At 40.4% G+C, this 21,566-nt stretch overlaps 1 protein-coding gene across 6 annotated transcripts; it reads left to right on the top strand.

Annotated features, from left to right (window-relative positions):
- The first annotated feature begins 983 nt into the window (after window positions 1-983).
- On the top strand, window positions 984-21,024 carry sestd1 (SEC14 and spectrin domains 1). 6 transcript variants are annotated; one of them, XM_048979533.1, is made up of 20 exons: window positions 1,307-1,500; window positions 2,329-2,363; window positions 3,028-3,086; window positions 5,089-5,173; window positions 7,214-7,322; window positions 8,452-8,542; window positions 9,854-9,967; window positions 12,961-13,074; window positions 13,267-13,361; window positions 13,657-13,712; window positions 14,666-14,877; window positions 15,937-16,059; window positions 16,734-16,928; window positions 17,022-17,136; window positions 17,283-17,442; window positions 18,538-18,619; window positions 18,731-18,853; window positions 19,143-19,334; window positions 19,648-19,769; window positions 19,961-21,024. In XM_048979533.1, the coding sequence occupies exons 4-20, from the start codon at window positions 5,119-5,121 to the stop codon at window positions 20,112-20,114; spliced, it is 2,112 nt and encodes a 703-aa protein (XP_048835490.1). In that variant the 5' UTR covers window positions 1,307-1,500; window positions 2,329-2,363; window positions 3,028-3,086; window positions 5,089-5,118; the 3' UTR covers window positions 20,115-21,024. The 6 variants fall into 6 exon arrangements, with proteins under 6 accessions (XP_048835489.1, XP_048835487.1, XP_048835490.1 ...); XM_048979532.1 differs by lacking the exons at window positions 1,307-1,500; window positions 2,329-2,363 and adding an exon at window positions 984-1,283; XM_048979531.1 differs by lacking the exon at window positions 2,329-2,363.
- The last annotated feature ends 542 nt before the right edge of the window (window positions 21,025-21,566 follow it).

Genomic DNA, 21,566 nt, shown 5'->3' with positions numbered 1-21,566 from the left:
TTGACTCTTTGCATAAACTTAATATAATTGTCAATAAAAGACTGTGACACTTATGTAATGCTTGGAATTATACTTCAGTTTACCATAGAAACCACTGACAAAAAGATCTACAAACATTGAAACAGCAAACTTTGTGAAAACCAATACTTGTGCCATTCTCAAAACTTTTGGCCATGACTGTACAGGTACCTAAAAATGAATCTCTTCGCCTACCCCATCTTGCTCTTCATAGTTCTGGGGGACAGAGCACATGGTCAGCTATCATGCCTGGAATTGGCGGTTAAGGGCCTTGCTCAAGGGCCCATGATCACGTCACTGTTCAGCCCAGGACAAGGCCCAAACTGGCAACCTTCTTATCATGGGCACAGAGACTTAGCCAGCCGAGTCACTCGCATAAATAAATGAGCATAATGTAATGGTACCATGGTATCCACTGTGCCACCTTCATCTTAGAAGCCAGAGTAGGAAAGAAACATCATTCCAGTTTAATTCTCCAGGCAGGGGTCTAGTGTGCCAAAGCAGATGTTTTGAAAATGCTCTTCTAAGCCTGACTTTGCAATTAGAAAGTTTTCCCCCCTAAATAGCTTGAATGTGTGAAATACAACATTGTTTTATATTTTTGCAGACTCTTCTTTTTTATGATAAAACACCAGGCCTGGATACTTAAAAGTGTAAGTGAAACTGGGTCAAATTCTTTCGGCTTCAAACAGTGAAAAAAAAGTTGTCTTTTAGGTTTTTAGTTTAACTGTTACTTTAATTGTGAATACGCGACTTCATCTTAATTAAAATATTTTGCTTTATAGTGAGGCACACCCGAGATTAACCATTACTAGATAATATTCTGACCGTTGATGTTCATTACAATGATTACAATGATTGCCGCCTAACCAGTAACAGCACATTGTCAAAGTGTTCAGAGCCATCGGAGCTTCCAGCCTTCCCAGCAGCCGCTTGCATTAGTGACTGCTATTCTGCCAGTATTGTCCTTATGGGGAGTGGCTTCGGTCGTGTAGGTCCAACCCACTAAGAAGCAAAACATATGTGATCGTAAAACCTATATGATTATGCGAAATTCCCCGTGCGTTCAACCAAGATGAATGGATATATCATAATATTTGACGGAAATGAGGGCGATCATAAGTGACCTCACGGCAGTCCCTCGAATAGAGTGATCGGTGAAACTGGGACGCAGAAAAGCTGAATGTCACGCCAAGCTGCCATTCACAGAACCATCGCAAGCAGTGAAGTTACCCATAAGAGACGCCAGTACGGATTTTTTTAAGGTAGGTGTGGAAGTGGATCTCATATATCCCGGATCGGACGCTGTTAGACCGGTAGACGGTGGAAACGCAACATCCATTTTCAGGAATATGGGTCACGGTGTCTGCAGTCTGTAACAGTGGGGAAGCGGGCGGTCTCCCATTGGCAGTGTGTTGGTGCTGTGGGGAGAAAAGCTCGTGTTACCGGTCGCCGTAAAATACCATTTCGTAACAAACACCGGTAAGCAGTAAGCAATGCTTCGTTAATGCTTTGTTGCGCTTCGGAGTATTTAGCAAGTTTCTTTTCTTTTCAAAAAGAGCCCGTATTGCTGAGATTCCGCTTAAGAGTAGGCCCGGGAGGAGGGTCTTTCCTTGGGCTTTTGTTTCGTGGCGGCTGCGCCCTAAGCATGGATTCAACTTCGCGTATTTTAGCAAAAAAAAAAAAAATGCTGTATTACAGTATGAAAAGCCCAGTGTTTTGGTGATGGCGGAGAGAGAATTTGTGTAACATATTTAGGTGGTGCTGTGTTAGAGCGTAGATGTGGGAAACCTGAGATTATGAAGCATGTCTCCCTGATGTATGTCCTAGCTAGCTCGCTACATTCGGGCAGCGTATGTTTTTGGGTAGCAACTGTACTGTTTTACAAGAAAGAAACGGTAAGAAGTCCAAATGGGTCATTTAAAAACCAAATATGCCAACGCGACATTAATGTGAAGAACAAGTGGCCTCGGAGAGAGATTTTTCCAGTCTCCGAAGTATTTTGCATATTTTCAAGGTGGTTTTCAGTAGGAGGGTAAGGACGTGCGTTGGTTTAATATTGTGTGGCACCTGATAAAATAAATTACATTGCAGTTTTAAGAAGCAGTTGCGGGAGGCATTGGTCATGTTTATTGTTGGTTGATTGTTTCAGCATTAACTAGTTTGACTAGTTTAGTGCATTGCCTGTAATGTCAAGCAGGATACTTGAGCTCCTTTTTTCCGGTGGTGATCAATTTCTGTAAACACAGATCAAGATTAGCTCTGAAACGAAACAAATTTAACTTATTTTTGTCCTCAAATATAAACCAGCTATAAACCATTTCAGGACCTCAAAGAAACATAAAGTAAGTGTATGTTCATTTTTATGCTTAAAGCATTACAGTGGTCTGATTTTAATGAGTTTTTTTCCACGAGGTTATGGAGTAAGCTGTGCTTTGGTTTTGCCTAGTGAGCTGTCTGAGGACACTTTATTGCAGAAAGGGTATGCTGTAACTCAGAGGGGCTCTGTAATATGCCACTGGAATGTATAGCTAGGCTAATTCAAGCTTGCCGCATTGTAATCTCCTAATGGTCTTCTTTTTGCCTGCTCTGTGTTTGCCAGCCAGTGTTAAGAGATCTGCTTGGACCTAGCTTTTTCGAATCTTTGCTAAATGTACACTTTCTGAAGGGTGTTTGGGCTGCAGTGCAGAGGCTTGTGAGCCCAATCTTCAGACTGATGGCGTCGTTCAGATGGATGATGCTATTCCTATCTTAGATTTAGCCAAGCTATTGATTAATTGGTGACTGTTGGGTTTTCTTCCGTCATTTCCATTTCTCCTTAAGTCTCAGTTTGCTACCTTGCCGACTCTGGATATCGGGAATAATGTTACTTCTTGATAGCTGTTACATGGTAGCCAGAGTTGTTGCCCTTTCTTTTTGGTTAGTATCCGGGCTACGTGATGACAAAGGCAGTCAGACTTTTGTTAACTTAAACCAAGTGATGCATTTTTACTTGCCTCTCCTCTTCAGAACATGGGACGTGAAGAAAAAGCCTGAAGGTGTATTAGCTATCAGACATTTGTGTACAGGTAGGTGACAGTTCTGTAAGACATGAACCCACAACTGTTGGATTATATGAAAGATAATTTATTGTCTTGTGATTTACAGTATATTGCTATTTCTTGTAAGCAGATTTTCATTTCTGAGTTCGAACTGTTAGGCTGAAACAGTATTATTTAGGTAACTCTGCATATGCTGTACTTGTATTTAGAGTTGTGAGAGAAAGAGCTCATGTTTATTAAACAGTGGAACGTTCTTTTTGTCAATAAACAGCCAGGCTTTCTGTAGCTGCTGGTTAGTCCTGCACAGCTGGTATTGTATTCCTCGTTTCAAGGATATTTTTGGGTTGTCTTGTTTTAATGGCCTGCTTCAAATCACACAACAGTATTTTAGTATGATTGAGATCAGGACTCTGTCTTGACCATTTTATATATAGGCTTTTCTTTCAGTTTGAGACACTGTTGATCTACTTGTGTGTTTTGGATCATTGTCATGTTGCACGACGCAACTTACTTAAAGTTTTAGGTCATAGACAGATGCCCTGATGTTTTGCTGTAAAATGTCATTGTACTAGTTTCATGATACAGCTTAATTTGAGTTTCATGAAGATGGAAAGCTGTCTTGGTCATGGAAGCAAAGCAGAATTATACTCCCTAAACCAAGGGTCACCAACCTTTTTGAAATTGAGAGCTACTTCACGGGTACCGAGCCATACGAAGGGCTACCAGTTTGAAACGCCCTCCTAAACTTACCTAAACTCCATGTGTAATAAACATGTTTTAAATGCTTTTTAATAGATATTGTCATTTTCAAATCTATATAAATGCAAAGAAGAATAGCAACAGGGTAAAATTCAATATTATTTGCTCATTGGTGAGTTGTGTTATTTTTAGAACAGGTCCACGGGCAACTCAGGTGGTCCTTGGGGGCATCCTGGTGTCCGCGGGCACCATGTTGGTGACCCCTGCCCTAAACTATACTTCACAGTTTATATGTGCTTTCGGTGTATGGTGTCTTCTCCAAGCATAACTCTGTGTGCATTTATCAAGAAGTTCAACTTGTTCCATTAGTACTGTGGAAAGTTCAGGTAGTCTTCAGAAATCGTATTTTTTTGGATGAACACTTCTCTCGTTCAGGATACCTACTTGTAGAGAGAGAAGCAGTGGTGCTGAATTTCTTCCATCTCTGAATTATCGGCCTGACAACGGACTGAAGGAGGCCCGGGTCTTTAGAAATCCCTTTGTTACCTTTTCCAGGATTATGAGCTTCATCCACTCTTCTTCGTCGGAAATAAGTTTTGATTGGCCTTTATTGTACTTATCAGCTTTACATAAGATAAATAAAAATTATTAATGAAGGTCAGGCCCATGTATTACGATACCTGACCCCAGTGGTCCCCTACTCAAGTGTCAAGCCAAGTTGCCTTTGTCACATCATCCATATACAGTGAACCCAGTACCATGATGCAACACATTGACGGGGATGGTTTTTACAATACAGAGACGGTGGACACAAGGGTTTATATGCACAATGCAGTGTATATGTATGTAAGCAAGAAGTAACATGGCAGCAGTGTGATGGGGTCGGTTCAGCATAACGACTGAAGCTGACCTGCTTTTTTCATCAATGATTTGATTGTGCAAAGACTTGTAAACATTTGACAGTATTAAATATTCTCTGTGTTACTTATTAATTGACTGTCTTTTTAAGCAGACATTCAAACAGAATTCCACGTAATTAAAAGGGTTCACAGCCTTTTTATCACAACTGTGAGTACTGCTGCATGGACAATATTGGAGCATCTTATAGCAGTATTTTCAGGAACATATGTGCTTGTCATTCTGTATGCATTGCCATTTGTGAACTGTTTGTTTAAACTCGTTTTTGTGTTTTTTTTTTTTCTTCTTCATTGTATCACTATTCCGATTACTATCACTTTGGAAGGTGACACTTTTTAAAAGTAAAAATATCGCCCGACAGAAATATTGTTCATATATGATTTTTAAATTGTTTTTACTCTGTTTTTTCTAGGTTGGAATTTGAAACTTAAAATTGACCAGTATGGAAGCTGCAGCTATTCTTCCTATCCTGAAGAAAAGACTGGCATTTTTGTCAGGTAACAGGCGTATCTTCTTGTATTTTGCTGTTTTAAATGTCTGCATCCGCTAATCAGTGGATTGTATTAGCGGTATTGCCTTATTTACGTCATCCTTCAAGTCTTCTTTCGAGAGTATTCTTTTTGAAAAAGATTCACATTAAAGAGGATGGGATCTATTGGTAAGGAGTAGTAGCTGAGAGATAATTAATGTGTACATCTGTGCTCATAATTTAAGTCAAACAACCAAGGTATCTGTTTAATGATCATTTCCTATAAACATTCCCCTTTATTAAGAAAAAGTATAATAAAAAAACTGAGGCTTGTGAGGTTTGTGGTTTTCTAATGAGCTTGTAGGGTCCTTATATAGTAAAAATATGGGAAATTCAATAACAGTGGTGACTTGCTGAAGTTCTGATGTGCAAGATGCAGATACTTAATTTTTCTTATATTTATGGATATTTTAATTATGTTTGGAATACTACAGTGTATGAGAGCTTATCTTAAGTTGTGGAGGCCATTTTTGACCGCAGTACATAATTGATAATTAGGCTTTTTAATCCTCAAAACCACTAAAAACCTGCCAGGTGAGAATAATGACATGTCCATGCATCAGCTTCTTAATATTTCTGATAATTTAACTCTGGAATGAAATTATAATGAGCTTGAGTGAAATATATTAATGCTCAACTCTATGAGACATTGTATATTGCATATTGACATTGTAATTGGTAAAACTTAGCTGCAGCTAGCCATTTCTTTTAATTATGTTAATTTTATTACATTTGGCTTTTGACTGAAGTATTACGATCTGGTGGCATGGCTTGGTTTTAAAAAAAAAGTGTGAAAAAGTGTCAAACTCTTATGCGATTTTAGTCAGGTTAGTTAACATTTTGGCTTTTTAAAGTAGAAAATGATTTGCTTGGCACTTGGAGTGGTTTTTGGGTGGTACTCCATTGCAGAAAGAATTGTCAGTGTAATTTTCATGTTAAAATTAATTGCATACTTAAAAGACAAGTATGTTATTTTATTTAAATGCACTGTTTTGGCACTGTCTTGATGATCCTGCCTCTGCATATCTGTTGAAGGTCACTTGCTTCCTCTCTCCTTAGTAACATTGGTTGTTTAATCTGTGCGTTGATTTTGATAAGCTGTATGTTTTCAGTGATGGCTTCAAATCAAAGCTGTCACTATATATATCTGTTGATTGGTTAATGATTTTTTGGGATGCTAATCATTTATTCCATGTTTAAGTGACCAATATATTGCATTTCCACATATGGGATGTTAAGGTTTAGTTTTATTTTCTTGTGTACAGAATATTGTTTTATGTTTTATGGCCTGAAGTTGCACAGCATTTAAATTACTATGCTATTGGCAAAAGACAGGATGGCAGGATGGAGTGTCTGAATTATTCATTTTCATTAGTCCTGAAAAGAACTGATGACAACAGAAATCATTATTTTTGTTAAAATTGGACCTCAGTGCCGACTTAGTCAGGTTAGTTAACGTTTGGGCTTTTTTTTGGGATATTTCATAGTTATGCACAAACATTTATTGTTGAGTACAACAAACAAGTGACTCAGAAATATAAAAACATGGTTTCATTTAATATTTTTATTTTTTATTGTAGAGATGGTAAACAGTGAGCCATAAAAGTGCTCTTTTCTCATAAAAGCCGATTTGCATTAACAAATGCAGTGCAGGAACTTATTATTTGAAACCTAGTTGGGTTATTTTGGGATTGATAGCTGTTAACATTCAGGCATAGCCCTCATCGCCAATTACTAATGGATGATGTAATAATGCTTCAAACTAAGCCTTCCCAAGCCTCTTGCAGATCTGAGAAAACACTCATTGCTGTGCTGTTTGCTGAGCCCTGATTCTCTGTTTGAGATCATACTCTTGACTTTGCACTTTGAACAAGTTGACCTAGATCTGCCAATGCCCTGTATGGATTTTTTTTTTCCTATTGTATTCCGAAGCTTCAACATTGATGCCTGTTTTGTCATTTCTCTCCATGTTCCTTGATGCAACTGTTGGCACCACGCTGGGTCTCAGGAGGCAAGGACAGACGCAGTGGCCTGATCCTGACCATCCCGCTGTGCTCGGAGCAAACCAGCATGGAGGAGCTGAGCTCTACGCTTGACTACCTGCTTAGCATCCCGAGGTGACTGACGGAAAATGTGACTGAGATCACACAGCCCACTCCAAACCCCTTGGTGTCTTCACACCTAAATATATATGCGGGCATCACACTGGTTCGCTAGCTAGCATTGTGAGCTCCCACCACTGGTATTCAGCGATTGATTCCTGCCCTGGCTGCAGGTGTGTTTGTAGTCCTCAATGTTTTCCCTGTGATTGTGTGTGTTTCCACTGGGTTGTCCCAGTTTCCTCCAGTATCCAAAAAATGGTGAGGTTGATTGTTACCTGCCTGTGTATTACTCTTAATTTGTAATGGTTGTGTGTTCTGTGATGGACTGACTTCCAAAGGCAGCGTATCCTCAGCCTGGTGATTCCTGGGATAGGCTCCAGACTCACCCTGACCCTATAAGGGATAAGTGATTCTATACGTAACATACCTAAGCTTTCGTTACGCAGTGTGTTTCCAGCATCTCCCTAAGCCTCTATGGATTTAATGAGCTTATGTCAAATTAAAGTGATATTCTTTACACTTCTGATTTACTGGTGGAGTCGGTGATCGCCAGTACATGGTACGGTCACGTACGGCTCAGATCCTGGTGGCAGTGGATAAGCGCCGTTAGTGATAATAGTGAATGCTAGTGGTGGATATGAGTAGGCGATGTCCTTCATGGAAGCCCTTATCCCCTGCTGCCATCAGACACCAGCAGTGAGTTCTTCGCCCTTGTCTGAACACAGTACTCATCCTGCACCTCATAATATTATCTGCTCAGCTTTAGAGGTCACGCTCCAAGGCTGTTAGAATGGACCCAGTTTGCTCCCTCTGACATTTAGTAAATTGGTTCCTTTGTGGGGTTGGGGGGCTTTCGGCTAGCTAATGAGCCTAGCATAGCATCACACCCCCCAGGTGTCATCAAAATGGCAACAAATCCCTAGGCTTTTGCTTTTGGGACGGACTCATTGAGAAAAGATAAATGTGTGGCACTGGGAACATTATCTCGTTTCTCTCAGCACGCTTGTATAGTATGACAAAACTCACGATCTCTGCCGTCAGCTCACGAGCATATAAATATGAGCAACAAATCCTTTTTTACTGGAATCAAGCAGTTCTAATTTCTGACTTTGCTGTTGTCCTCTTGCCCCTCCCCCACCTCTAGTGAGAAATGCAAAGCGAGAGGATTCACTGTCATTGTGGATGGAAGGAAGTCGCAGTGGAACATCGTGAAGACTGTTGTCCTGATGTTGCAGGTAGGAACAAAGGAATGCATTAATTCGCGTCATCTTTCTCCCTTGTGCATCTGCTCGCGTTCTAATTGGCAGGATGCGTTTCATTGTGCCCCCAGTGGAGTTTTCCCCTGTGGCCAGTTATATACATGCTGGCTTCATTTTTATCTGGTGCTGTGGTTGCACTAATTAATCATCACAGTTATGAATATTCACTGTGATAACTGGACGCAGCACAGTATATATTAAAAAAAATTAAGGAAAAATACAATGGCATGTATATGTACCAAGGGGACAATGAATCTGGGCTGTAGGACACAAGTAGCATACTTAATATTTACTCTAGGTTGCTTTGAATTTGAATGGAAGATTAGAGACTGTCCCATTTGCAAATTATGTTAAATAATCTTAAATCCTATATGTGTGACTTATTTAGGAAGACCTGCACAATGAGGAGATCAATGTGGATAATCCTTTTAAAAAAATCATTTTCTGCTATAGTAATATTTTGGTATTTTATGACTTAAAATGGGTCATTTTACAATACATTTTTCTTTTTTAACAAGACAAATGGAAACAAGTATCCCAGAGATCAAGTGGCATTTATTGCCATATGATCCATCTGGAAATGCACAATAATCAAATATGGTTATCTTCACTCTTGTGACTGATAAAATACATTCCTACTGTTTTATGATGTATTAATATTTCCTTTTATATATTGTGTCTTGTGACCAAAAGCCTGAAGTACAATCAGTGACCTCTCCTTTAGGCCCATTAACACAGTTAGACCTTTCAGTAAGCTGACTGTTATGCCCTGTCCTCATTTTGGCAGCAAAGATTGCTTGGCAGATATTTTTGCCTTTTATTTGTTGGGCGCCAAAGTACTAAAAAGGGGTAAAGTGCTTATATAAAAAATTGTGTTTGAAATGCTGGTCTCCTGAGTCATCGGGGAATATGTTTCTCCTATCTGGCCTTTACTTTTGATTCTGCATCATAAGTCATTCTGTGAACTCCGAAGAGTGCTGGTGGTATGTACACATCACAGCACAGCCTTAAAAAAACACAAATATTTGCAAGGAAGAAGATGCACATACATCTACAAAAAAAGCCTCATAGTGTACATGGAAATCACATAATATATCTATGGAAATATGTATTTGCATTGAGCAGAAATGTCTATGCGATTACTTTTCTCTGTATTGTGGGGGATTTAGCATTCGCTTCTATTTGTTGTTATGGTTTATTGAAAATGTGATGTTTGTTATTGTATACTGGTGTTTCATAGTTTGTGCACCTTTTGCATTATATTTGTTTGATTGTGTTTGTCTCTAGAATGTCATACCAGCAGAGGTGTCCTTGGTGTGTGTTGTGAAGCCTGATGAATTCTGGGACAAGAAGGTCACCCATTTCTGTTTCTGGAAAGAGAAGGACAGGCTTGGATTTGAGGCATGTATTCAGATTTTACATGCTAATTTTTATCATCATTCTGTCCCATTTCATATTTCCTTCTCTTTAAGACTTTTTGACATCCTATTTAAAAATGCGGGGGAAACCAATACGTCAACCTGTTATAATTGAATTTGAGCTGCTCTCCATGATGGAAAGGGGTGTGAGTGATTTTATTTTATTCTTTTCCTGATGTATTTCTGGTTTGCCTAAATACAAGACAATGATAAATGGTCATGGCTCAAAGGTCCCCCGGTGTGGCTTGCACCCCTAAGCTCTTTCCCCGGTGAGCAGTCAGTGATATTGCGGTTTAGTTAATGACTTTGGGCAGCATGGCCCTCTATTTTAATTTTCAGATTGCAATTGCTGAGCAGTCAGTGCTGACATCTTGACCTTGGCACTCGGTGTCGTGCGGGCCAAGACCGATGTGTTAGAATCCTAAACAAAGAGCTTAATGCGCCCTGTTTTGGTTTTAAGTTCGTGGTGGGCGGTCAGGCTATGTCTGCACAGACCCTACAGCAGAGGAGCCCGTAGCCACTCAGTGAATAAACAATGCACCGTGAGTCATGCTCCGAGCTGAGAGCTATTGTTACAATGGTATGGCACTGAGTGGTGGCCCTTTGGGATCTTTCCATTCACTCTCTAAAGTGGAAGCTGGTTGGGGCTGTTGTCTGAGATAGAGGCAGATGGCAGGAAAAATAATGGCATTTTCATAATTTATGGTAGATGGGGGGGGAAATATACCTTTGTCCATGTCGTTCTCATTATGAAGATCTTTTGGACGTGCGTAGTTCTAAAAACAATGATACAGATGGTCTTATTTAGCCTTTCCACAGATATTTTTTTTTCTAAGGCAGCTCAACATTATTAGCTTTTTTAATTCCTTAGCCCCAAGTATGCTGACTTGTTAATGAGTCACCTTTGTGATTTATTTACTTAAACAGACATGAACTTATGCTTCTTCCTCCAAAAAAATGTGAGCATTACCTTGGATAAGTCAGCTTTGAATGGGCTGTGTGGCCTACATTGGAGCTGGCTCTTTAATAGCTTATACATTATGTAATAACGAAGCGGCAGATAAGCGTATCCCCTCATCTCCTATGTAGCGTATCCTAGATACTCACTGAGGTCCCATTGAGATCTGTAACTGGAACCTGGCCTTTTTAGGCACATGTGTCTGGGCAAAAGACCTATCGATGTTAAATATGCATATGGACTGATCCATTTCCTTTGCCCAGTCTTCCATGATGTCTCCTGGATTTTAGGCCCATTGCTTGAGTTTCTGTCATTTATTCCTTCTATGTCGCCAGGTAAATTTCAACTACCACCCTGATATGTAGGTTAAACAGAAAGGAACAAAACATTGCTATTGTGTTAATCTTGGAGATTTCTTTTTTTCTGCAGTCTGGGATCTCATCTCCTTTCACATTTCTCTTTCTTTGGCTGTTAATTATAAGGTCTAAATTGGTCTGAATTTAATTAATCTTGATGAGAAATCCTCAGAGATTGAAGAAAAATGTGGTATGCTAGGGTGTATCTCTCACACACACACACAGACAGACACACATTCTCTCTTTGTTGGACAGTGGGTTGTAAATTTTTATACACTGGTTGGTAATGTCTCAGAACTTGCTGGGGGATTTGAAAATTGGTGGCCCAAAGCCAATATGGGATAATTATTGAAGTGTGTGGATTTGTAACAAAATGAGCATTCTGTTCTGAAGGTGAAGTCCCCCACATGCCCAGCATGACTAGCTATTTTTAGGGACTGAATTGTTCAGTTAATTCCATAACCATGCTGCTGTCTTTCCGTTGGGCACTTTGTAGTTCCCAGGAAGCATTGCTGTTGTGATAAACTATCTACATTAGTAGAAATCTTCACATTTTTTTTGTTGGTGTGGAATCCTTTGAAGCCATTTTTAAACTGTCATTCTATTGATTTTTGGATTACTGTACTCCCAAAAGCTGCAACAATGTTTCAAGGTACAGATTTAAATAACACTTTTCTCAATTCAGCAGTAATTTCATATAAAGCGATACTAGTATGGAATCGATCATTCTGTTTTTCTTTTACATTTTCTTTGTGTTTAAGGTTTTCCTTTAGTTCTGTATTTTGCTTTCAAAAAGTAGTACTTTTAGATAGTATTGATATTGAAACACATTTGACTGCACATTTAACTAATGTTAGCATTCATAGAAGTTGAGCAGACATCTCTAGCATCACTCATTACCTATATTGTTCCAGAGTTTAATTTTTTTGTTGTTGTTTTTTTTTGGTGACATGTGCGCGGCATGTTGAGTACAATGCAATGCCTGGGCATGCTAATTACGAGTATTTGCCTCCCCCTCCTTCGGATCTCTCTGTGATTTGTACCAGACTTATTTTGCTACAGACCAGTCACACTGTTTCTAGTGTGTTGATTCAGCTGTGCACATCTGCAAGGGCAGCTGTTGACTGGCGTGGCCGTGTCACACCGGGACCGATCGAGTTAGAGCTGGGCGACAGGAAAGCAGTGACTCAGAGCAGTGGGCCACAGAGACTTGGGTAGATCACCATGCCAGCAGCTGCTGTTGTCAGGCCCTAATCATGAGGAATGTGTGAACAGTCAACAAAAGGGCTCATGCCTTTGCCTAGTGTGAACAACCTTTTCTGGGACACAGCTCACCAGAGGTGGTTGCACCAATACTTTGCATGGCTGATGGTTCTCTGCAGTTGACGTTTTATCAATTTTGAATAAATTGGGTATTGTTGCCTTCTTTGAGGCAGCCGTTTACCAGACTCAGCTTCCCAGAAGATTCTGCTGCATTAGCAATCGATAACAAGGCCGTCAGCATATTGTCTTGCACTCAAAACCCAAAAGGCAATTTGGTCTCGTCGCTCTGCTAAATGCGCTTTCGTTTTATTCTGTCAGTATCACTCAGTCTTCATTGTGAAGTCACAGTTAAAGCCACACTGGGGTTTTAATAACATCTTGCGCCTCTCTTTCTTGCAGGTTATTCTTGTGTCTGCCAATAAACTTACACGGTACATTGAGCCTTGTCAGCTGACGGATGAGTTTGGGGGCAGTCTTGTGTACGATCACATGGACTGGCTAAACAAAAGGCTGGTAAGCTTTTGCCACCGTATGGCACAAAGAGCTTTCTCGCACTGAAGCCACTGCAAGCACATACATCGGCCCAACTCTTTAGACCACAGCTGTCATCTTTCAAACTCTTGCAGCCACAGGAACCTTGCTGGCTGTATTGGCGACTTTATTTTTTTGTAGGTCCGGCATTAAAGAGATTTATCCTCATCTTAGGTCTTTGAGAAGTTCACCAAGGAGTCCACATCCCTGCTGGATGAACTTGCGGTCATCAACGAGACTGAGGCAGGGAACCATCCAGACAAAGAAAGGTGCATAGTGTGATAGTATGGGCAGCGGACCTGTGAGGAATTTTTATATTGGGAATGATATTTTAAGAAAACAATTGAAGAAATATTATGAAAATACCTTGAGTCATTGATTTAAGTCCTTCTATTAAAGGGAATCACCCACAGGCATTAACTTTTCCTGTATTGAGAAATGTTTTCATGAATTGTATTAGTCTCATATGTAGATTTTCATTTCATATTTATCTGCTTGACTGAATGTGTTGTTGATACTGTAATGGCAGGAATTTTTAAACAAGCTTCTTTGTTTTCTCACCAGACCCACAGACTGTAGCTTTCTCCCGTCCTTTGACCCAGAAACTGTACTCCAGACTGGTGAGTTTTATCTTCAGTTTTTTGTGGCTCTCATGTATTTTGAGTCAAAGCATATACCAGAAATCCACCTTTTCCTTGTAATGTTTGTGTGCACACACAAGCACTGTTTCGGGCAATTTAATTTCAATGCTACGGTTACACAAATAGAATTGGCTCTGTGGTTGTGGATGGTGGTTGGATGTTCCAGAATAACGTGTCATCAGCTTAGTCCTCCTACCCACAAGCCTTAAGTAAACACACCGTTTTCAGCTTTATTTGTGGGGTAGCCCTAGCCTTCAGTTTTGAAATATTTCAACAGAACTAGTGACAGGAGGCAGAGCTGGGGCAATAATGAGAACGTTGTTTGTAGAAATGGCCTATGTGTCTCCCTTGCAATGCTTCCCACAGATGAAAACAGCGTGTCAGCCACAAATTCCAAATGCCTTGCATAATGAGGCGGTAACAGAGTTTTTCTCACAGTTATACTTGTCCTTTCATCACCGAAAAAGACGAAAAGGCAAATTCGAATAAGGGCCAACTTATTTTTATGAAAAATGATACTTTGATATAAATAAAGGAGGTATAATGTGGGTTAGACATTTTTGGCGCCAGAGATATTGATGTATTGGAATGTATCCTTGTGTGAATAAAGCAGAGAACAAATCGTTCCCCGGGAACTTTATGTTGCTCATAGTCCTGTTGGAAGCTTGGCGATACCAAGTCGAATTAGCTAAAATGACTCATCTCCCCCTCCCTGGTGGTTTTCCTGGTTCTTAGGCTTGTGATCTGTCTTATAGCCAAGATTTCTTCATTTTTTTCTGTGGCTAAAGCTGGATCCCGAGTGACTGACTGTATCAGATTCATAAATGCATTATTCATTATAAATAAAAGTGCGTGACTAGATGTAGCCATGACCAGAGTAAGCATGGTACTGCTGCTTTGAGACTCCTTTGATTGGTTACTGCTCACTCTAGGCCATGAGCTGCTGTCAGAGCTACAGCAGCGCCGCTTCAACGGTTCTGAGGGCGGGACAGCCTGGTCGCCCATGGATGACGAGCTGCTGGCTCAGCCCCAGGTCATGAAACTGCTGGATTCACTGAGGGAGCAGTACACCAAGTACCAGGAGGTGTGTCGTCAGCGCAGCAAGCGCACACAGCTGGAAGAGATCCAGACCAAGGTCATGCAGGTATATGTGACTCTGTAATCGGAAGGTTGGTGGTTCAAATCCCACGGCTGTCAAAGTGATGCTGCTCTTAGGCCCTTGAACAGGGACCATAATCTCTGTTGCTGATTCTGCTCTCTGATCCTTGCTTTTGGATTGTTCTGGCCAAAAATGTCTGCTAAAACGAATAAATATAAAAGTAAAAATGAATGTATGTAGCCCTGACTGCAAGCGGTTGGAGACATATCGAGGGAATCCTATTGAATTGAGACGCCTGAGACGCAATTCAAAAAAGCTGAAAAGCTGAGATGTTTTTCCTTTGAATCCATACATGGTTACTCTTCAGGGAGAAGTGAACCAAGAAATGTCTTTCACAACTAGGGGTGAATTTGCTTCTCCCTCTTGCACCTCTCTCATTCACTTTGTGTTTTATAATGTTTGCCAGTACCCCAAGCTCACTCTCCAACTATTAATCTGTACTTTATATTTTATATTTTGACGGAGTTTTGGCTAACACCAAATGACCTTGGCAGTTTTTTTTTTTTTTTTTCTTGTCATCTTTTTGTGATTAAAAAAATCAAATTATAGTTCTGGGAGTTGTAAAGGTCTGTTTGTGCTATGATAAAACTGTAGTAGTTCTTGTTGCATTCTGGTGTTAAAAGAATCTTTAGATTATGCCTGGTCCCACTGATGCCATGTCAAACCCAGAAAAACAACCTGCGTTGTGCTACTGAAAGTTGTTAATGGCAGAAGAAGGACCAGTTCTGTAGTGAATGTTGTTGCTGTTGCTATGTATCATTCATCACAAGGACAAAATCTAAAAATCAGAATCAAATGTTTGTTACTATGGTAATACAATCTGTGTCTTATAATACTACTGCTGATCTTTCTGTTTTATGATCTATCCCGCCTCCCCCATATGTGCTGCTTATGTGTTTTGAAATGCATATTTTTTGCTCATGTTTGAATGAGTCAGATGTTAATGAAACGAGTTCCCCTTCTTGGCCCTGTGGAAGTTTTCTAGTGTTGGAACTGGTGCAGTAATTAAAGGCACGTTAACGAACGCACCCCTTTGGTGCACAGGTTGTGAATTGGCTGGAGGGCCCTGGCACAGAGCAGCTCCGCGCACAGTGGGGGATCGGCGACTCCACCAGAGCCTCCCAGGCACTGCAGCAAAAGCACGAGGAGATCGAAAGTCAGCACAGTGTAAGCACCTGCCCATCTGCTCCCTCTATAGGCCACGCCCCCTTCCCCGTTCCCCCCGCTGTTCTTAATGAAAGGGAAACTGAGAAGCCCCATTGTCCGTGAGCCGACACCTGATTTGCACATTTTTATGGATTGTCCCAAATCACTTTTTAAAGAAATGTACTTTGAACTGACTATGTTTAATAATTGACCTTTTCAAGTACAGATGACTTGGAAAGCAGGAGGCGTTCAGCTTTATCCAAGGAGTACATTAATCACGCTTGTTAAGGGCAGTCACTTTTGACAGCAGAGAATACTTTAATTAGATCAGTGGAATATTATTAATGTAGTTATTCAGATTGAACACATTTATGCAATTGTCTTTGACCTTTCAAGATCGGGTGTGAATTTGTTTTCCCTTTGCCTCATTAGTCGCTGTAATAATGTATGACCTTCATTAGATTAGCAGAGGTAACATTTCTGCATAGGTGACCACAATTATATGGTCTTTAGATAAAACTGAAACGTTCATTCCTCTTTAACAAACAGTTTGGCGAAATGTGATGTAATACAGTGATAAATGTGAGCATTGTGTCAATGTTTTATTGTTGTGGTGGTGGTGGTCGATTGTTGTGAACAGCTCTGTTAATGCATGACGCTGCCGCCTGGTCATTCCGAATGTCGACGTAATACAGGAGTGGTTTGCTGTCTACGTGGAGCTGAACCAACAGATCGCAGCGCTGCTCAACGCAGGGGATGAGGAGGACCTGGTGGAGCTGAAGGGACTGCAGCAGCAGTTGAGCGACGTCTGCTACAGACAGGCTAGCCAGCTGGAGTTTAGACAGAACGTGCTGCAGTCTGCCCATGATTTCCACAGCACTGCTCAGGATGTACGTCCCACGTTTAATGCCTAATTGTACAGTTGCTAGCCAAGTGTGCTCATAGCTCTGTCAATGGTGATAGCGCTGTTTGCCTCCTGTCAGTTGTCTCAGCAGCTGGACGGGTTGTTGGGGATGCTCTGTGCAGACGTGGCCCCCGCCGATGGAGCTGCTGTGCAGCAGACGTTGAAGCACCTGGAGGAAAAACTAAAAAGCGTTGGTAAGTTGTTTTTATTTTTTTAAATATTGTTTTAGTCCGGCTAAAGGCACCCTTCGTAAAAACTTGGTAGTGCTGAATGAAAGGGACCGTCTTGCAATAAAGCTAAACGGCTGTTTAATGTGATTTCATTTCTGTTTGGATTTCAGAGGGTGCTCTGCAAGTCTTGAGAGAAAAGGGTCAAATCCTTCTTGAGCAGATCTCTAATCAGACATCATGGTCATACGGGAAGGATATCACAGTCAAAAACAAGGAAAGCATAGATCACATACAAAGCGTCATGGAGGACATGCAGCTGCGGAAACAAAGGTTAGTCTGTCATCGTTTTTTATGAATTAAGGGTTCAGGTACGATAAGCCATGCATTATATGTTTTTAAACTCACAGCTGCGGAGACAATGAACCATCTGATGCACAATGGAATGTGTTTAAAAATGTTAATGCTCCTCAAGCCAAGCATTTAATCTGCATGACTGCACGTTTGGCTTATTCGTTTGTACCAAAAGACATTATTTTTCATGCTTATGAGCTGAAAGCACTTTTATCAGTAGAGCTACCATATTGGCCCGAACATAAGACCACCCCCCACTTTTACAGCAACTATTTCTGGAGAAGTTTTTATAATCTTATTTGACGACAACATATAAGTATTGTGGCGAGTGATTGAGTTATTTTAGTAAGGGAGGTAACGGCTCTTTTAAAATGAGTTACCCTCTATTAACAGCCACTTTAGGTTTTATACGAGGAGCAGTAGAGACCGAGAAACCAACAATTTACATGACACTTGTGGTTGCACACGAAACACGCACATTACATATGCATTGTCAAGTCATATACAGATAACATAAACACACAAATAGGCACATTAACTTATACTATTTAAAGGTATGCATGGTGCCAGTAACTGCATAATTAGTCCTGCAGACCAACCATGAGGCGTCACACTGCGTCAGGCAATCGTCGCATATGACATCGATTATGTTTGAAGTATGTGGCCATCGTTAGCCAGTAGCCAAATAATTTACAACATCTACTGTTGTATGTGCATAATGACATTTAAATTCTAGTCCTTGAATATAAGAGAAGACTGGTTTTTTCTTAGATGTTTTGGAAAAAGTTACCATCCTGTATTCGGGCTAATACGGTATTATCTTCTGCCAATGATGTAAAGTTTTCCCTTATTTTAAATTGTAGTCTGTATCTCGAATTTTAAGTAATGTTAGCTATAATAGAAGATTATGATAGCACCTTTTTTTACTATTGTGATTCAGCTGGCTGGTACTACATGTGAAGTTATAGGAAATTGACACCTGTATGTATTTGAGAGTTAAACAGTGCTGTGGTATAAAAAAAAATATAGCTGTACTTTTATAAGATTTAAAAAAAAAATCTGCTTTGTATCAAGATGTGAGGACATGGTGGACGTAAGGAGACTGAAGATGCTCCAGATGGTTCAGCTCTTTAAGTGTGAAGAAGATGCTGCACAGGTTTGACAGCATCACCTGCAAATATAACAGTTTAAAGTTTCTTGGTGCCACACTGTATGTTCGAAAAGATGTTGCATATATATGTTTGTTTTATTTTTTTTCTGCAATCAGGCAGTTGAATGGCTGGGAGAGCTTCTAGATGCTCTCCTGAAAACTCATATCAGACTAGGAGACGATGCACAGGAAACCAAAATATTATTGGAGAAACACAAAAAATTTGTGGATGTTGCACAGGTATGGAATTTTAATGCTTTGTGTATTATGCCAGGTTATTACCACCACTACAGTTTTGTAAGGGTGTGTGTGTGCATGTGCGTGCGTGCGTGCTATGGTTGCGTGTATATTACACTGTGGGGACCAAATATCCAATATGATAACTTATTTTGACTTTGTGGGGATATGATTGCTGGTATTTTTTAAATTAATGTTTTTCCCTGTAGAAAGTCCCCACAAAGACATAAATACAAGTGTGTGTGTGTGTGTGTGTGTACAAGTAGTCTTAACTTTTTTTTTTTTGTCCCAGAGTACATATGACTATGGGAGGCAACTCCTGCAGGCCACTGTGGTCCTATGCCAGTCTTTGCGTTGCACCACACGCTCATCAGGTGACACTCTGCCACGCCTCAATCGCATCTGGAAACAGTTTTCTGTCACATCTGAGGAAAGGGTGCAGCGGTTGGAGATGGCCAACTCCTTCCACATTGCAGCTGAGAAGGTACACTCCTAGTAGTGCTGGTAAATGCATCTGGTAAACAGAGGGAAACAATTAGGTGGCATCTTCTGACTTGCCAATTTCACTCTGCCTCAGCTGGGGGGGGCACCAGCAGTGATGCATGCTTAGAGTGCCACATGGCCTTCAACCAGCACTGGTTAGAGGGCAGGTTGGGGGTCAGGAAATCCGTCCTCACATCACTTTTAACCTGCATTACAAAATTCCTCGAAAGTACTGGGATGCAGTCTTTGTATTGTTGTGTGAACAGACCTTGTATTTAAATGCTGGTTCCTTTTTGTTTCCATTACAAACTTAGATCCTGACAGATTGCGTGGAACAGCCTGAGATTGGTATGGATTTGGAGACATATGAGGAGGTGGAAGCAGTGGGGAAAGCTCTTCTGGACAGACTGACTATACCTGTGGTTTTCCCTGATGGGTAAGAGCTGAGAGACATTCATGCAGGCTAGTCCTTCCCAAGGTGTACTCAAATCAAAGCTTGCCTGCAGACTGTTTGATTTAGATGTGCTCATAATAAAATGATTTGGCGTCACTTACCCCCCTCCCTTCTGTCACCCTCACTAGCAGAAGGTAAACTGTGTTCTCTTGCCACTTATTGGGTGTCCACAGGAGCGAGCAGTACTTCGGAAGCCCCAGTGACATGGCCTCCTCTGCAGAGCACATCCGGGACAAGATAAAGCTGGTGGAGGAAAGGAGGCTTCAGCAGCAGGAGGCAGGGCAACATCTTGATGAGGCTCTTGAGACGGCCTCCCTTGGCAGCTAATGGGGCCTCTGCAGCAGGGGACCTGACTGTTGCAAGTTGGAAAGAGAGAGAGCCCGGTCATTCTAAGGGTATCACCGCATTCCTTCCATCTCTGTTCTGGTCTGTCTTGCCAAGCCATATTAACCTTCTCATGTGGAATTAAGGATTGTGGGCTCTTCCGCGCTTGCATACAGAGCAGTAAGGAAAAGTACTGTTTGCACTGATCTCTTCCTCCCAAAGCTTTACCTGGCCTGTTACTTGTCCTTTGCTGACAGGTGACACAAGCTTCCATGGTGCTACTAAACCTGTAGAATGTATAGAAAGCACCCTCTGTATTTGGTATTCCCCGGTGCTTTAGATTTCTAGGCCTTAGGCAGATTTCCTGTTTGTAGACAGTAAGCATTGTATTTTATAAGTTTTAATTTTTTTTTTTTAAATATATATATCTTTGACGGTTGCTGCAATTTTTGTAGTGTGCCACAGTTCGCAGACCCTGCCTCCTAAAAGCCTTTGATACTGGCATAAACTTACTGTTTTAAGTAAATATGGATTGTATATTATGCAAATACAAGCAGAGTTAACCAGCTTTTAAAGATGTGCAGATTGCTGTTATTCTTGTGTACATCCATGTACAAAATTAAAGGAAAGCTTTGCTAGAAAATGTGGATTAGAACTGTAAAAGCTTTTTAAATTAAAATTATGGGAATTATATTCAGTCTATTCATAATTGTCATTTTAAAGTATACTCCCTTTGCATCTTAAAGCATGCTATTAAAAATTAAATTCTATATTTATTTCCGGTTGTTTTTATTTGTAAATTGATGTGATTTTTAAAAATGTAGTGCCACATACATTTTAAGTTTCCAAAGTTAATTGTGAATTTTATGAAAAACTGGCCCAATACAAATAAATACGCAAACATCTGAACAAACATTTTGAAATTGTTCTTATTTAATATTGTGTAACATTTCGAGTAAAATTTTAACAATGTATGGAGATGTTTAGTAAAGCCAATATGTTGTGATAAATGGAATTTGTCCAAAACTATTTTTTAAAACTGCTGTCTCTTTCTGATAAATGGTTTATTTGCCATTTGTACAAGTACAGGTACATAAAACACTGCTAACAAGTTCCAGAAGGGCTGTACAATTTATTGTGCCTAAGTCACCAACCTACTATATACATAACATACACAAGTGTATAATACAAAATGGTCATGCTGTGTCTCCAGGGGCAAGCCAGGCAAAAATAAACAAAATCCCCAAACACACTACACTTGCCTACCAGGAAGAAAGACAAGAAAACTACAACTACCCTACCTCCCAGGCTACACCAAAAACAACTAAGAAGGTTTACAAACAAAATGGTGCTTACCCCCTTCCAGCAGTGAACAAAAATACAACATTTAGAGTTGTACACTAAACAATCACAGCGGAGAAACGCCATCATAATCATCTCTCCTGCGGGCATACC

Source organism: Brienomyrus brachyistius, chromosome 16 (assembly GCF_023856365.1).
Source record: "Brienomyrus brachyistius isolate T26 chromosome 16, BBRACH_0.4, whole genome shotgun sequence".
In the NCBI taxonomy this organism is placed as follows: Eukaryota; Metazoa; Chordata; class Actinopteri; order Osteoglossiformes; family Mormyridae; genus Brienomyrus; species Brienomyrus brachyistius.
This window is presented reverse-complemented; position numbering and strand designations above follow the sequence as displayed.

Excerpts from the sequence above, each read along its gene's own strand:
- sestd1 (XM_048979530.1), top strand. The coding sequence starts at position 5,119 with ATGGAAGCTGCAGCTATTCTTCCTATCCTGAAGAAAAGACTGGCATTT. Across the intron at positions 5,174-7,213 it reads AAGACTGGCATTTTTGTCAG|GAGGCAAGGACAGACGCAGT; the intron begins GTAACAGGCGTA and ends GCTGGGTCTCAG. Across the intron at positions 8,543-9,853 it reads CTGTTGTCCTGATGTTGCAG|AATGTCATACCAGCAGAGGT; the intron begins GTAGGAACAAAG and ends GTTTGTCTCTAG.